This window comes from Syngnathus acus, chromosome 3 (genome assembly GCF_901709675.1).
Source record: "Syngnathus acus chromosome 3, fSynAcu1.2, whole genome shotgun sequence".
Taxonomy (NCBI): Eukaryota; Metazoa; Chordata; class Actinopteri; order Syngnathiformes; family Syngnathidae; genus Syngnathus; species Syngnathus acus.
In genome coordinates, this window is record NC_051089.1 from 18,242,528 (window position 1) to 18,260,350 (window position 17,823).

The 17,823-nt window shown below is 41.2% G+C and overlaps 1 protein-coding gene across 5 annotated transcripts in view; it reads left to right on the plus strand.

Annotated features, from left to right (window-relative positions):
- nadsyn1 (NAD synthetase 1) overlaps positions 1-17,823 on the plus strand; it is a 104,770-nt gene that overhangs the window by 47,482 nt on the left and 39,465 nt on the right. For 4 of the 5 annotated variants that reach the window (XM_037246675.1, XM_037246679.1, XM_037246677.1 and 1 more), the window contains 4 exons: positions 1,747-1,798; positions 1,878-1,966; positions 2,064-2,181; positions 15,724-15,855. In XM_037246675.1, the coding sequence (XP_037102570.1) occupies positions 1,747-1,798; positions 1,878-1,966; positions 2,064-2,181; positions 15,724-15,855 (391 nt within the window). The remainder of the gene's footprint in view (positions 1-1,746; positions 1,799-1,877; positions 1,967-2,063; positions 2,182-15,723; positions 15,856-17,823) is intronic. The other variant, XM_037246678.1, reaches the window with a different exon arrangement.

The following is a 17,823-nucleotide window of genomic DNA, read 5'->3' on the forward strand; positions in this document are numbered from 1 at the left end:
CAACCACAGTCAGTCAAACGTTGCACATTTACTTGACATATACAAGGCCAAATACGTTGTGAAGGGATGCTGTCAAAAGATGGGTATAGATTATGAGACATTTTCTCCTACTGCTAACTTGACAAGCATCAGAGTGCTCATGGAGAAAGCGGTGCAAGAAAATTTGATATTGCACCAATTAGATTTAATGACAGCCTACTTAAATCCACCAACTGACTGTGAGATTTACATCCAACAGACTGAGGTGTATGCATTATGTAGTGGGGAATAGAAGGGTTTATGCTCTGAAGAGTAATCCTGAAACATACAAAGCCAGATACATTGTGAAAGGATGCTGTCATACGATGGGTATATATTATTAGGAGACATTTTCTTCTATTGCTAACTTGACAAGCATCAGAGTGCTCATGCAGAAAGCGGAAAACTTGATACTGCATCAATTAGATGTAACACTTAAATCCGCCAGTTGACTGGAAGATTTACATCCAACAGCCTGAGATGTATACAGTCAATTCTTTGACAAATGAAAAGCTGGTGTATAAACTGGAAGTCATTGTATGGGCTAAAACGATCAGGTATTGGAACAAGGTTTTTCATGATTTTTTTTTTTTTTGTTAACCCAAAATGATTTCCTACAAATCATGGCTGACCATTGTGTCTACTCCAAGGAAACGGTATGTGATCATATCTGTTTGGGTAGATGATTTGCTTGTTGCGGCAAGTAATAAGAATGCACTAGAGCAGGGGTTCTTAACCTTCGAATGATTCCAGACCCCCAATGGATTGTCCAATATGGTACCATACCCCCTTCACTTGACTGTTGAAATAATTATTAACCCTAACCCTAAAAAGAAGAGCAAGAAAGAAGAAAGAAGAGCTTTTGACCTCATATTTACTTGCCTTATTATTCCTTCTGTGTTAATATTTTCCTTAGGGGAGGATGGGTGTGTTGTGGTGTAGTGAGTGTGATGCAGGACAAAATAACTGCTGTGGTGTGGGAGTGAGGCGTGAATATGAATGTTGTGGGTGAGGGGGTGGACGGCTTTTTGACGCTACAGCGATGTTGTGGTCAGTTATGCTGCTTGTGGTCCCGCCAGAGCTCAGCTGATGGCCACAACACCCACTGCCTGTGCTGTCAGTGCTGCCAACTCTACAGATTAATCGTTAGGTCTGCATATTTTTACGTTCATTTGAGATTGTCAGATTTTAACTACTTACAAGCATAACGACAGTGAACAACAACATAAGCATAACTAAAAAAAAAATAACCTGTGAACAATAATAGGTACAAAATAGAAGAAAATAACGAGATATACTAAAAAAATACCTGATTACGAGAGATCGAGTCCCATACCCCCAGCAGTTGGGTCCCATACCCCCAGCATTTGGGTCCCATACCCCCAAGGGGTATGGATACCCCCGGTTAAGAACCCCTGCACTAGAGGCTGTGAACATATGCCAATAACAAGGTTTAGAATAAAGGAATTGGGTGAACCCTGACATTTTCTAGGCATTGATTTTAACCTGAATAATGACTGTGTAACAATGTCACAAGGTCAGTATTACACGGCTGTTTTTTTAAAGAAAACCTCACATATGTACCACCTACAGACTTTCTATTATAGCTAACTACATATATATATACTATACATGCGTAGACATGTACTATATACTGCTGCTGCTTGTTTGGCTCAATTAATCTATTACCGTTACTATAATCTATTACTACTACTATTACTATTCTAGGACAGTTGAGGAATACTTTCTGCCAAGAATGATCCAGCAGGTCACCGGGCAGGTAAATAAGTACTTTTATATGCTGTAAAATACGATTTTGTGCCTTCAGTACAGTGCCCAACTACCCCTGTACTCATCAGGATACAGTCCCATTTGGAGACTGTGTGCTCTCTACCAAGGATACCTGTATTGGGACTGAGATGTGTGAAGAGTTATGGCATCCCTCTAGGTAAAGTAACATTATTTGCCACTTTTGAGTCATCTGTAATTTTGAAGCAGTAATATTTTTTGCCAATTATGCCTTGATTAATGACGCTTTTATTCAGTCCTCATAGTCAGATGGGTCTTGATGGAGTTGAAATCTTTACCAATTCCTCTGCAAGCCACCATGAGCTCCGCAAAGCAGACCAAAGAATCAATTTGATCAAGTCTGCAACCCTCAAGGTAGATCAACCGAATAACATTTGAGGTCAACACGACAAAAGATGAAAATGAAACAGTCAATCAACAGTTCATCTTTTAATTTTATTTTATTTTATTTTTTGTAAAATCTGGATACGACACACTGGTACCTTGACTCAGAAGGTTAATTTGTTCTGTGCCTGATGTAACCTTTACTCATTTATCGATTCCATTTTCTTTCCATTAAAAATTATTCGTAAAACCTAAAACATTTATCAATAATAACCCGAGTTTGTCTGAAATGCTCTCTAGATCAGACATAGGCAAGCTACGGCCCGCGGGCCACATTCGGCCCACGGAGCCGTTTAATCCGGCCGGCCAAACCTGAATAAATTGTATTATTACCGCAATTTTCCATGTATAATACGCACCCTAAAAATGGCATGTCGATGCTGGAAAAAAGCCTGTACCCATGTACCAATGGGTCAAATTTTGACTCTTACTTAAGTCCTCCTCCTAATTGAAATGTCATTGCGCGCTCATGAATAAGTAGCACCACTTTGGAGAGGCTCTGAAGTTTGAATCCGGGTGGTCTCTCTTTATCCATTTCATAGCCAAAGTTCTAATCTCAATAGTGCTGATGGCTATTCCACCAGCTCTTCTCTCCCTAATGAACTCCACTAATTGTTCCTCAACATCTGGATACTGTGCTTTCTTTCCTCTTCCAGGTGCTCTTGCTGAAGCCTTCGCTGGATCAAATTGATTTTTTTTCTTCCTCCAGAGTCTTATGTTTGATTCATTGACATCAAATTGGCGCGCAGCTGCCCTATTGCCTAATTCTTCTGCGACTTCAATGACTTTCTTTCGAAATGCTATACTATAACTTGCTCTCTTAAGCATTTTGATGAAACTGCTAATTAAACTGAACTCTCGCTCATTAAATAGCTGACGTGTCTTGCGCATCCGTTCTGCGCATCGGATCCATAGTGCGCATGCGCAGTGATACTGCCTCCGTATGATATCCGGTCTGCGATGGAGATTAAAAAACAAACAATATTTGACAATAACACACCATCAAGGATTGCATCGCATCAAACGATGTGTCGTCAATTATGAATTTTACTGACTAAGTGTGTTGGGCAGGGTGGCTGAATGCGATGCGCGATTGACAACAAACATAGGTAGAGAACTGAACTCTCGCTCTTTATATAGCTGACGTGTCTTGCGCATCCGTTCTGCGCATCTGTAATGGCGGCCTCCGTATGATATCCGGTTTGCGATGGAGATTAAAAAACAAACAATATTTGACAATAACACACCATCAAGGATTGCACCATCGCATCAAACGATGTGTCGTCAATTATGAATTTTACTGACTGTGTTGGGCAGGATGGCTGAATGCGATGCGCGATTGACAACAAACATAGGTAGAGAACTGAACTCTCGCTCTTTATATAGCTGACGTGTCTTGCGCATCCGTTCTGCGCATACTGTCATGGCGGCCTCCGTATGATATCTGGTCTGTGATGGAGATTAAAAAACAAACAATATTTGACAATAACACACCATCAAGGATTGCACCATCGCATCAAACGATGTGTCGTCAATTATGAATTTTACTGACTGTGTTGGGCAGGATGGCTGAATGCGATGCGCGATTGACAACAAACATAGGTAGAGAACTGAACTCTCGCTCTTTATATAGCTGACGTGTCTTGCGCATCCGTTCTGCGCATACTGTCATGGCGGCCTCCGTATGATATCTGGTCTGTGATGGAGATTAAAAAACAAACAATATTTGACAATAACACACCATCAAGGATTGCACCATCGCATCAAACGATGTGTCGTCAATTATGAATTTTACTGACTAAGTGTGTTGGGCAGGATGGCTGAATGCGATGCGCGATTGACAACAAACAAGAAGAAAGGTGATTTCAAGTTTTATTTCGAGGGAGATTTTTTTCAAAAATTGTTGTACCCATGTATAATGCGCACCCCAGATTTTAGGACAATAAATTAGTTAAATTTTGCGCATTATACATGGAAAAAGACGGTAAACTTTTTTGGGGTAATTTTTCCTGCAATTATTATGTTTCCCCAGTAGATGGCGAAGCGCCCACCCGCGCATTTACTCCCGGAAGCCGTGTCAGAAAGCCTTGTGCAAACTCTCAAATGCGTGTACATACTAAGTAGTACGGACCCGGCGCACTCCGCGCTCTATTTCCATCAGTGCCGAATTTCGAGTGTGGGCTGACGTCAGCATTCTCGTAATTCGCCCGCTGAGCTTTCAGATACAGTTTTACGCTAATGCCACCCACAAACCTTCCCCTGGAATCCTACCATTAAAATGAGTGGCCCGAGGAAAAGAAAGGTGGACACTGAGTGCCGAGTATTTAAAAAAAGAGTGGACAATTTGGCTTGACCTACGTGTGTGAGCAGACGTTCAGCCACATGAACGTCAACAAAGCCCGTCACAGATCTAGGTTAACGGACCGACACCTCGGCTCTATCCTAAGAATTACCACAACAAATTTTACTCCAGACCATGATGCAGTAGCAAAAAAGGGAGACTAACAATACTATTGATTTCTTTAGTACTTTATTTAGATGTATTCTTTCACTGAATCTTCAGATGATGTATTTGGTCAGAATGTTTGCCGTTTGATGTGATTTCGCCTCATTAGATAAGCATATTTAATAAATCTGACCTGCAGGCGCTGAAGTGATGGAAACTATTATTCATAGTGTTGTATTTAATGAGAATCACTGCTGGTAGTTTTTTGGTGAAATATTTTTTTAATGCTGTTAATAAATGCATTTGTTTTCAAAAAGCTTTTTTTAATATCCATGCTTTAGTATCTACTAAAAGTAAAAACCTTTTATGCAATGACCTTTACATGTCATTTATATTACTTCACACAAACACTACATCCATCTGCTCCTGGTTCGGCCCCCCAGTCAAAAGTTAGAACCCAATTGGCCCGCAAGTCAAAAAGTTTGCCCACCCCTGCTCTCGATCCTCACATTTAAGGAATTCTCTCTCAAACGTTTCCTATCCCTAAAGCGTTTTAAGTCCTCAGTTCCAAAATGGTTTAGCTGTACATTTTTCTTGATGAATCCCAATCCTGCTTCCTCAAAATTTCACAGTTTGCACATTAATTTCCCTTTTTATTGAATCACACAATAACCTATGCCATTCATCAATCTTAGGTCTTATTTTTTAAATTAATCACTAATTTATCGATGAGTTCCAGGAGAAACAAATGACATATCAGAGGTATAAAATGTTTTCAGGAACTGTCCTTTTAACCAACTACACAGCAGTATCAACTTCAAGAGAAATCATCTCAAAAGGAACATTCTCAGCAATAATAATGAATGATCTGGTCAACTTACATCTTTCATCAACAGCAGCAATACAAGCAGGTTTGTTAATAAGAAGCTCAGATGATGTAATAATGACTTTAAGCAATCTAGACAATAATGTGGCGTTATTTTAAAGATAACCACTGCGTTCCCTTTTGTCAGTATGGATGTAAAGTTATCATTTGCTCGCCGCTCACATAGGGTGCCACTCGGGGAGGCATATTGTCAACATCCAATATATAATTTATTTTATTTATTTAATGTATTATTTATTTTATTCAAAATACTGCAGTTAAGATCGCCACTCACTTAAATCATACCCGAGTTGAACGGGGAAGTCAACTCCAAAATTTGTATTTGCCCCCACTAGTCTGAACATGGCATTGTGATTAATAATGCATCTGTGGAATACGAGTTATACAGCAAGATTCCCCTGTTTTTATCCATCTCAGGGGGGCGACCATTTTGGCACTTGCTGTTCACTGAAAATGACATCACAGTTGCCAGGTCTCATGTCACAACCAATCACGGCTCAGCTTCAGAAAGCTGGTGAGTCTTCATTGTCCTATGATGGATAAAAACAGGTGGATTTTGTCTGTTTAACTAATTTTCCACAAACAAACTATTAATCACAACTGCCTTTCGACTACTTAGGCACAGAAGATATTTGCACGTCAGTCATCTTTTAAAGGAGCCCTGACATGATCTTTGCAGAAACGCCAATTATCCTCTGAGTGCCCTGCTACAAGTATCAATACTTTTTTTACGATGTTTTTTCCTTGGAGATATACAGGCTCCACCAGGAAGATGTACTGTACTGTTGGCCTAGCAATTTATGAGTGGATGTTGTTTGGTGGGTGTGGCCAAGGCTCACCTGTTCCAGGTTTTTGTTTCATATGTTCCACATGCTTCTGTTTACATTGAATTTCTGACATCAGGACCTTAAGGAATATTGACATAAGCAATACCCCACTGGAGGTCCACTCCTCTAAATATTTTTCTCTTCACGTGGTCACTTGAATGAGCGTGTCCAACCATGGCGTGCATTGGTCAGCCTGTCTTGCAGTTCGGTCACTGAAGCTCCGCTCCCTCCCTTCAACACAACACCGACTGATCGGCATTCGTGACCTGACATCAGGGGACCCCGCCAGCGCTTGGGTGGATATTTCCTCTCTAATGCTGGGGCAAAAGCGCGAGCGTGTGGTATAAATCCCCGATGTTTTAGGTCAGTTTTAAGACCTTAGCCTTAAGACCATATTGTTTTTTATGTTAACGCAGTGCTTCTCAAATGGTGGGGCGCGCCCCCGCGTTACCAAGGAGCGCGCGTGTGACACCAGGGAACATGCTTTTCTTTTGGCTGTACTAGATTAAAGGGATATTAGACATCCACTGCAGTAGGTGGGAGTGGCGGTATCACTGGAAGAGTGTGCGCAAGGAGTAGTTGCTCTACAGCAGCGGTGTCAAATTAATTTTTTTCGCGGGCCGCATAGCTTCTTTCGGAGGGCCCATTTTGACTGTTGTGGTGAATTCTCTTCGGTGATCAGCTGGTCTTCTAACGCAAACGGTGGAAAAGTGACTGGCTCAGGGAAGGAAAACTTCAGTGACACACGGCCGATCAACGGATGTCAGAGTGAAGTGTCTCTCGCCCTAGCAAAATGTCCAGTCCCCCTGTCTTCTCCCGCCTTGAATCTTATACCGCGCGCCCCCACCTCACTCGGGCGCACGCACACGAGGGCAGCTGGATGACCTCTGACCCGCCAGCCTGCCTTGTTGATTCTACACAGATGGCCGATTGCTGTATCCTGGTGCCAGGAAGTCTGCCTTCCTGGCCCAGGCCCCATAAAATCCCATGCGCGCGGGACCTGGTCACACTTAGGCTTAGAAGTGAAATATACATCGCATGAGACCTAAATAAAAATACACTACACTGTCAACCCAAATAAATGCATGAGCACCTCATATTATATACAGTAAAAGCTACAAAACAAACTGATAAATAACTCGTCTTTAAATCAGACGAGTAAAAACTGGTCAAATATTTTTAAAAAAAAAATTATTATTAAAAGTGAAGACAATTTGCAATTCTAGTAATGACACGAATTTGATGCACAATTTGTCTTTGCGGGCCACATAAAATGATGTGGCGGGCCGTATCTGGCCCCTGGGCCCTGAGTTTGACACCTGTGCTCTACAGTGTAGAGTGCACGGAACATATGCACTCACAGCACAGAGCAGGCGATAAAAAGTGCAGTGGGACACCATGGAAAAATATTTAACAGGGTTGAAAAGAACGGCGGAGAGAGACGGAGATAAGAGAATTGAGAGTCACACGAAAGCTAAGGCAAGGAAATATGACGAAGCATTCGTAGCGCTCCACTTCAGTGTGACTACAATGGGAGACGAGGAAAGACCAGTGTGTTTACTGTGCCTTACAATGTTGGCAGCGGACAGTATGAAGCCAAATAAATTAAGGCGGCACTTATGAAGTCATTGCATCCCAATCACGCTGATAAGATGCTCGAGGTTTTCAGCGAAAACGGCCTGAATATTGCCAACAATCATCCTACTTTGTGAATGCTACTTCAGTCAATCAGCAAGCACTGTAATATAAAGCAGCGTACCATATTGCTCATTGCAAAAAAAACACACCATTGCAGAAGAGCTGATACTACCTGCAGCCGTGTAATGCTGCCTCATTTTGATTAAAAAAACAGCACAAATTGTTTTATTCATTTTTATTTTGTAGGTTAAAATGTTTTATATATTGCGCTCCTGAGTTAATGTTGCTGATTACCTTGAATTGAATATTATTTCAAGATTCAAGAGTTTTTTATTCGCCATGTTTGAGCGTGCCAAACAAGGAATTTGACTTCGGTAAATCACACCCTCTGTTCAACATTTAGGTGACTAACAACACTCAGGACATGTGAAAAATGGCAAATATTCTCAAACATCCTCTGATCTTAAACTCCCAAAAGGGCAAGGAAAAACTCAAAACTCCAGCTAGGGGAAATGAGAAACCTTGAGAAGAGACCACAGATGGGAAGGTCCCTCTTCCAGGATGACCAGGCTGCAATGGATGCAGAGAGGACACATAGTACAAACAGTGTAGACAAATTCAAAAAAGGTGTGGAGAGCAGGATGTTATTGCACAGTAATGACTCTGAGACTCTAAGAGTGGTGTGAGTTCATCAGAGCAACAGCCTGGGGGAAGAAGCTGTCTCTGTGTCTGCTGGTTTTGGCGTACCGAGCTCTATAACGCCTATTAGCTCTATTGCTGTTATTCAATTTAATATTATGTATTTTTATTATTATTGTTAGGTCTAAATACCATCAGACATTAAACCACACGCTGGAAGGAAGAGGAGAAGACAACCAGAACAGGTTTACTCGCGAGGAGAACGATAGAGAGGAAACTCAGTTACAATCTCCATCAATTCTGAGTCCTTAATTCACGTGCTCCTCTATTTAATGTTTTGGTTGCCCTGGTTACAGAGGCGTTGCTACACTAAAGGGAGGGGAGATTGTGTCTGTAGCAACGCTGATTAGCTAAGGAATGTAGTGTGGTGTGAATTAGCACTTCATTGTCGGCCCGTGACCCCCGCAGAATTTGTCCTCTTTCCTCAACCAGCTCTTCTTCTCCCATGGTTGGCTGACTCGTCCTCGAGTGTGATCAGATAACTTGAATTGCCGCTTTCCTGTGGAACAATGCAACTAAACCTTTGCTAAATGTATCTACTTGGTAAATTAACACACAATAATAATGAGTAACTTGTCCTAAACACTTAAACATTGAGTAAATATGGGATAACTTGTATGCAACTACTTCAAACTGTATATAACACTTAACAAAGAAAAACAGTTCTGACCAACAACAATCTATGAACCAAACCTACAGTTAACTAAAAGGAATGAAGTTTCTTTGAACCAAATAAGAACATTTCGCCTATGCAAATAAGCTCTGCTCATTGTTAGTGAAGGCCTCTTACAGGAACAAAAACACACAGACAACATAAGGACAGGAAGGATACATATGGCTGACAGGGATCAAAAGACATCCCTGTCACTAAAGAGGAAGAACCTAGATAAAAGGAAAGTCATAAAATCGTAAAGATAAGGCCTCCAGGTCTGGCAGGCCAAGGCTTCACTTAAACTATTCCAACAATTATTTTATTGTATTTTTTTCAGCATAAAATGGCAGTTGGTTAAGAATGTTTATAGTTTAAATAATTATAATTTATTTTTTAATTTCAGGCAAAGTGATGCACATTGAATCTGTTCTGTTACAGACTAAAAAACAATTTTATTAATAAAGTTATACTTTATTGTAAGTTGATCTTTCTTTTTTCTTTCTTTATTTTTTTCTTTAATGTTAATAACATGGGGGGGCGCGAAATGTTTTCTTCTCCCTAAGGGGGGCATCACATAAAATAATTGAGAAGCAGTGTTAACGTAAGTCTTTCCAGTCTTTGCAGTCACGTGACAACCAATAGATAAGTTCGAACAAAACCGTAAACAGAAAACATTGACAGTCACATCACAATATTTTATTAGAGCGCCTAAAATCTGCGTTGGTATTTCAGGGTCAGCACTTTGTTGGTTTAATTCTTATCTATCTGACAGGACCCACCGCATGGTCCATGGTAATACGACCTCTGAGTTTACTAGTGTTACGTGTGGTGTCCCGCAGGATCGGTACTCGGACCAATACTATTTAGTATTTATAAGATTCTGTTTGGGGACATTATACGTAAATATAACATTAGTTTTCGATTTTATCGATGACAAATCCGTGGGATTGTTGTAATCTTGAGGCGTGATTTGCTCGGATTAAACAATGGATGTCTCGCAATTTCCTACGTCTTAACCCAGATAAAACCGAGATGTTGTTACCGTAATTTTCGGAAAAGTCGCTCCGGAATATAGGTCGCATTAGCCATAAAATGCACAATAACATGAAAAAAAACATATATAAATCGCTCCGGAGTATAAATCGCATTTTGGGGGGAAATTTATTCGACAAAATCCAACACCAAGAACAGACATGAACGAGCAACAACAGGCTAAACGATAGGTATGCTAACGTGACATAAACACAAACGAAGAGCTGAGAACGGGCCTGACGTAACATTCAGAGTTATTCAAATAAGTATTACCAGAGATGGGGACTCGAGTCACTGTGACTTGACTATTACATAAATAACACGTTTATAAAACCATCTGTGTCACTCCAATTCATTAAATCCATCGATCGTCCTTTGTCAACAATGGGTGCGCGCCGTCTGACGGCGCTTGCACTTCAAAATATTCCACAGGCCCATATAACGATATATAAATTAGATATCAAATAACTATTATATAAGCAATAATATTACCAAACCATCTGTGCACTCTAAATCATTAAATCCATCGATCAAATTCCTCGTCCTTTGTCAACAACGCCGCGCGTGCGCCCTGACGTCAGCCTCGTCGTTATTCCACAGATCTAGTATATAACTATATTGTAGCATTAACAAAGTAGAAGGAAAGACGTGGGTTTGGTAAACGGCTCTTTATTTAACAAAACAAACTTCCAGGCGTGTGGCGGCGTGGACTTACAGCCACGGAGGTGTAGGAGAGCTCCATAGAATAGGACCGGGCGTGCGTAAAAGCCATGACCGAGCCCCATCCACCGTCCCCGGACAGCCACCTGGCCGAGCGCCGGCCCCCCACTTCTATCCACGGAGGTGAAAGAAAGCTCCGTAGAGTAGGACCGGGCGTGTGTAAAAGCCATAATAGTTTTTCAAACCTTCTGTGTCACTCCAAATCCTTAAATCCTTCAAACTCTTCATCCTCCGTGTCACTTAGAAACAAAGCCGCTAATGATGCCGGTAGTACGTGGGGCCCTTTGTCATCTTCGTCATCCCGTGATCAATCTTTGTCCTTTTTGTAAACAACCGCTGCGCCACGCCGCGCCTCGCTGCTGACGTCACTTGAAATTCAAATTACAGTAATCCCTTGCTACATCGCGGTTCGTTTATCGCGGTTTTATTTTTGAGAATTTTTGAAAAAATTCACATATAAGTCGCTCCTTATTATAAGTCGCCCCCCCACCCAAACTATGAAAAAACCCGCGACTTATAGTCCGAAAATTACGGTAATTGGTCCTGTTCGTTATCGCCACCTATTTAAGGAATCCACTGTAAATATGGATAAATGTCACCCAAAGTGATACTGTAACCAATCTCTGTGTTATATTTGACCAAATGCTCTCTTTTCAAAAACACATTAAAAACATAACTTTTTTCACCTCCGTAATATTGCTAAGATTCGTCTGATTCTTTCAACTCGTGATGCGGAAATTATTATACATGAGTTTAGTACGTCGCACCTTGATTACTGTAACATATTGTTCTCTGGTCTTCCAAAGTCCAGTATTAAAAGTCTACAGTTGGTATAAAATGCTGCGGCGAGACTGCTCACACGAACGAGAAAATCTGATCACATTACCCCAATATTAGCCAATTTATATTGGCTCCCGGTCCATTTAAGATGGGACTTCAAGGTTCTTTTTTTAACCTATAAAACACTGCATAGCGCCTTCTCGTCTCGTCGACCTAGTTGTACCTTACGTTCTGTCCTGTAACCTTCGTTCGCAAAATGCTAATCTTTTAGTGACCCCGAGAGCCAAAAAGAAGTCTGCGGGGTCTAGAACAGGGGTGTCAAACTCATTTTTGTCGCGGGTCGCATCGTAGTCATAGTTTCCCTCGGAGGTACATTATGATTGTCAACGTCTTCTATATATACATATATCTATATATTATAGGCTACAAAACAAACTGATGAATAACTAGTTTTGAAATCGAGACTAGTAAAAATTTGAAATATTTTAAAAAGACGAATGGTAATAAAAATTGCAAGCAATATCATTATTTTTTTTAAAAGTGAAAACAATTTGTAATTTTAGTAATGACACAAAGTCGATGCACAATTTGTCTTCGCGAAAATGATGTGGCGGGCCAATCATAATATCTCTCCGGGGGAAACTATGACTGTGATGCGGTCCGTGACAAAAATGAAGTTGACACCCCTGGCCTAAAGAATCTAGTTGACGTCTTGTAATCTCAATCTGAAGACGAGGCTGAGGCTAAAAACTCAAATTTGTCTTTAAACTTTAGCAGGTGTAAGTCGACAGACAGCGAGAGCAACCGACCGACTGACTACCGGGAAAGCTTTTATATGATGATTCATACAACCAAACCTGCCCGGTGTCAAACTGACCTCAAATAACTACCGTATTTATTCTAATTATCGCCCATATTCTAATAATTGCCCAGTGTGTGTTAGCGATGACATGAATAAAAAACATTGATGCCTCTAATTATCGCCCATGCTGCTAAAAATTCCCCCCAAAACTTACGTTTTCCTCTGTGACCGCATGCCGACGTCATTGCGCAAGTTTAAATATGACTGATTTGACAGCACGTCGAATGTCCCTTTTAAATTGGTTTTCTCCATAAACTATGATACAATTACACTCGTCACTCCGCTACAATATCCTCACACAATTACCTTTATCGGGGCGTGCGCTCGAACAAGACGATCGCGATAACATGACGTGCGCAACATGTGATGTGCGACGGTAACGTGTCGCATCGATGGAGCGTCAATTGACGCACCCCGCTCTTAGAGGTAGATCAAAACAGCCGCTGTTCTAGTGTTAAGAACACCAGTGAGATGCAGGTATTGCATACTACATAAGGAAAATATACATATCATCGCCCATTTCAGTGCCCCTTGGCGATCGGACAAAAAGTGTTCTCTATTAATTACCCACCCCCCCTGTTGGACATAAACCTTGTCTAATTATCGCCCTGGGCGATAATTAGAATAAATACGGTATCTCTATAATGATTGTATATTATTCATTTAATCATTCCTTCATCTTCCAAACTACTCATCTTCAAGAGGGTCGCAAGGTTTTGGAAAATGGGATGAAGCTAGACCAGGGGTGGGCAAACCTTTTGAGTGGCGGGCTGAATTTGGTTCTAAATTTTGACCGAAGGGCCGAACCAGTAGCAGATGGATGTAGTGTTTGTGTGACGTAATAGAAATGACATGTAAAGGTCATTGCATAAAAGGTTTGTAATTTTAGTAGGTAGCATGGATATTCAAAAAAAGCTTTATGAAAACAAATGCAGCATTAAAACAATATTTCACCAAAAAACTTCTATCAGTGATTCTCATTAAATACGACACTGTTATTATGAATAATAGTTTCCATCACTGTAGCGCTTGCTGGTCAGATTTATGAAATATGTTTATCTAATGAGGCGAAAAAACATCAAACGGCAAACATTCTGACCAAATACATTATCTTGAATAATCAGTGAAAGAATACATCTAAATAAAGTAATAAAGAAATCAATAGTATTGTTGGCCTCTCTTTTTTGCTAGTGCATCATGGTCTGGAGTAAAATTTGTTGTGGTAATTCTTAGAATAGAGCCGAGGTGTCGGTCCGTTAACCTAGATCTGTGACAGGCTTTGTTGACGTTCATGTGGCTGAACGTCTGCTCACACACGTAGGTCGAGCCAAATTGTCCACTCTTTTTTTTAAACACTCGGGACTCAGTGTCTGTTAGAGTGGTGCTCACTTACTTATTTTGCAAGAACCACACGGGAGACAGTATGCCCTTGCCACTTGCAAGTGGAGAATTTGCTCGTTACTGTCGGTACAGCAATATTCAAACAAAGTCTGCTTTTGGTCTCTTGCAAGAGCATATTTATTGAGAACAAGTAGGGTGGGGGTGACATTGGACATGTTTGGTGGTCACCTCAGCAACTGGTTAATCAGTGCGGAGGGTCCCAGCTCATTGTTTTAGAAGGTCGTGGAAACAGGAACTAGTGGAGCATTTTAGATGACTAACTAAGCAAGAATGTTTCCACACCATTTGGAAAGTTTCAACAACTGAATGGTTAAACTTTTCAGAGTCAAGGAAAGGTAAAAGGTTTAAACAAAGTTAATAATTCTAGTCTACATTCCAACATAATCATACGATCAAGATAATCTGTAAACCCTAAGAGTGTCCACCTTTCTTTTCCTCGGGCCACTCATTTTAATGGAAGGATTCCAGGAGGTTTGTGGGTGGCATTAGCGTAAAACTGTATCTGAAAGCTCAGTGCACGAATTACGAGAATGCTGACGTCACAGCCCACACTCGAAATTCGGCAATGATGGAAATAGAGTGCGAAGTGCGCTGGGTCTGTATTACTTAGTACGTATACGCAGTTGTGAGTGTGCACCGAGCTTTCTGACACGGCTTCCGGGAGTAAATGCGCGGGCGGGCACTTCGCCATCTATTGGGGAAACATAGTGATTGCGGGGAAAATGACCAAAAAAAAGTTTAATAATACAATTTATTCAGGTTTGGCGGGCCGGATTAAACGGCCCCGTGGGCTGGATGTGGCCCGCAGGCCGTAGTTTGCCTATAGCTGAGCTAGACTATCCTAAGAAAACCCATGCAGGCACGGGGAGAATATGTAAATATTATAATATAATATTTAATATGAACCAAAAGAAATTGATTATTGTTGGACGAAAACATCAAGTCTGCTGTTTATGTGTTTATTTTTTATTTTTTTTAATCACGGGTATCTATTGCATCTACTGTGGATCTATTATTTTGTTTTGTTTGTAGTTTTTGTTGTGTCTGATGTTGATATTGTATATTTATTTATTTATGCATTTAATTATTAATTCATATTATTTTTCAGGTTTTCTAAGTTATGTTTTGTTTGTTATGTAACAACTGCATATCTGTTCATTAACCTCTCTTATGTGCCCACTCTTGGGTGTAGATACTGCTGGCAACTGAATTTCCCCCGGGGATTCAATAAAGAATCTCAGTCGCTCGCTCTCTTGCTCTCTGTCTGCCTCAAAAGGTCATTGGGCGTTTAATAAGACTCGAAGCTTGAGCTCAGTGTGCATCAGAGGAGCCTGGATGAGCAGTTGCTCATTTGCAGGAGACAAGACCTCTCAAAACCGCTATAGCCTTCAGCTGCAGTTGTAGATTTTTATGGTTCAATTGTTTGTTTTATGTTTTATTACAATTGATGCAGTGTACTGTGTTGTTTCCTATCCAGATGTACATGCCTAGAAATAAAATCTGAGTTGCATTTAAAATCAATCTAGTATTGATAAATTTACATTCTGTGTATTTTTGGTTCACTTACAGAGTGGCGGTATCTACTTGTATGCAAATCAGAGGGGTTGTGACGGAGACAGACTGTATTATGATGGTTGTGCCATGGTGGTTGTCAATGGGGGCATTGTGGCGCATGGAGCACAGTTTTCTTTAACTGAGGTGGTAAGTCAGGAAATTAAGAGTTAATAGTATTTATTGAAGTGTGATTTGATAACAATTCTTCACTTATTTCTTTATGCTCACATTCACTGTGATTAATAGAAGAAGCTGGAGTCTATTGAGAAACCCAGAAATAGGAACCCAGAATAAATCCAGAACCATTTTACTAATGGTGTTAAACATTGTTCCACTGTGGTATCATGTCTACTGAACAAAACAGTTCCATGATTGCATAACTAAAAGTCATTCATCCATTGAATATCGACGGCAGACTACTCGAATGTAGCCGGATAATGAGCTGACAGACGTCTCGCAGACAAACCTGGCGTGTCATTACCGATTTTGAGTTGGTCTTGACGTATCGCAGCCAGTGTAGTGTGACATAATCCACAATTCTATGCTAGCGTCTGGAATGGCTCATGACCACTACGACGGAAGTCAGCCATGTCAGAATGACTGTTTGTCTTGCCGCATAGTATAACATAACCTACGTCGTCCTTCAAGTGGTTATTGGGCATTGACCAATAGGAATACAGTGAGCTCTTATTGTGACATAATCCACGATTTGACGCTAGCCTCTGGAATTGCTCACGACCATTACCACAAAATCCTGGCATGTCAGAATTTCTGTTCGTCTTGCTGCAGTGTGACATAACCTACGTACGTCATCCTTCGAGGGGTTCTTGGGATTTAACCAATAGGAATACAGCGAGCTCTTATGACAAGAGATTGGACATGGTGCACACAAAAAAAAAAAAGGCATAATTAAGAATGGACGGTACCTCAGCTGATCTTTAGCGGGCCATGATATAGAGCAGTGGTCACCAACACAGTGCCTGCGGGCACCAGGTCGCCCGTGAGGACCGCATGAGTCGTCCGCAGGACTGTTCTAAAATTAGCTTAAATAGCGGCACTTGTCAGTGAGCTGCATCTATTTATTATACAGTCAAACCTCGGTTTTCGAACGTCCTGGTTCTCGAACAAATCGGAATTCGAACAAAAAATTCGAGATTTTTTGCTTCGGTTGTCGAACAAAATTCGGAGGTCGAACCTCGCGAGATGAGCCGGGAGGACCCGAGAAAACCCGACCACGTAGCCCGGATGCCGACTGACTCCGTTCGTTATTGTATTTTCGTTACTTTGAGGATTGTATTAACCCCTAATCATGCCTCCAAAGAAAGCAAGTGGGAGCAGTAAAGCCATCCTTAAACACAAAGACGCTCTTAAAGCAATGCGACAGTGAGTGCCCGGCGCGCTGCGGTTGCACGATCGGACCAAATTCTGCTCCCTGCGCACTGAGGTCCACTTACATTTCGGAAAGTACATCAGGACTGGAATATTTTCTAAATTTTAGCGACGGCCCTGTCACAATAATGCGACCAGCGCGGTCCAGTTGCGCAGTCCAGTTGCGCGGTCGGCGACGCGCTACTGTTGCGCGTTCGGCGGTGCGCTGCAGTTGCGCGGTCGGACAAAATTAAGTTCCCTGCGCACTTAGGTCCACTTAAATTTTGGAAAGTACATCAGGACTTTAAAAATATTTTCTAAATTTCAGCGACGGCTCTGTCACAATAATGCGACCAGCGCGGTGCAGTTGCGTGGTGGGCGACGCACTACGGTTGCGCGTTCGGCGGTGCGCTGGAGTTGCGCGATCGGACAAATATGCGCTAATGAAAAAATGCTTAAAATAGGCGCGGTTTTTTTTGTCTTGAAACGGATTAAAAATGTTTCCATTATTTGTAATGGGAAAAATAGATTCGGAATTCGACCGATTCGCTTCTCGAACTGCCTTCTGGAACGGATTGTGGTCAAAAACCAAGGTTTGACTGTATTTTTGCTATTCTTGTTAAAATCACACTTACATGTGAACTGGAAATGACAATAATAACACATAGTGAAAGCCAAATTGAGCAAATTGGCTATTTCAGAAGTGTGTGTCACACTGGTAGCCCTTTGCCTTAATCAGTACCCAGG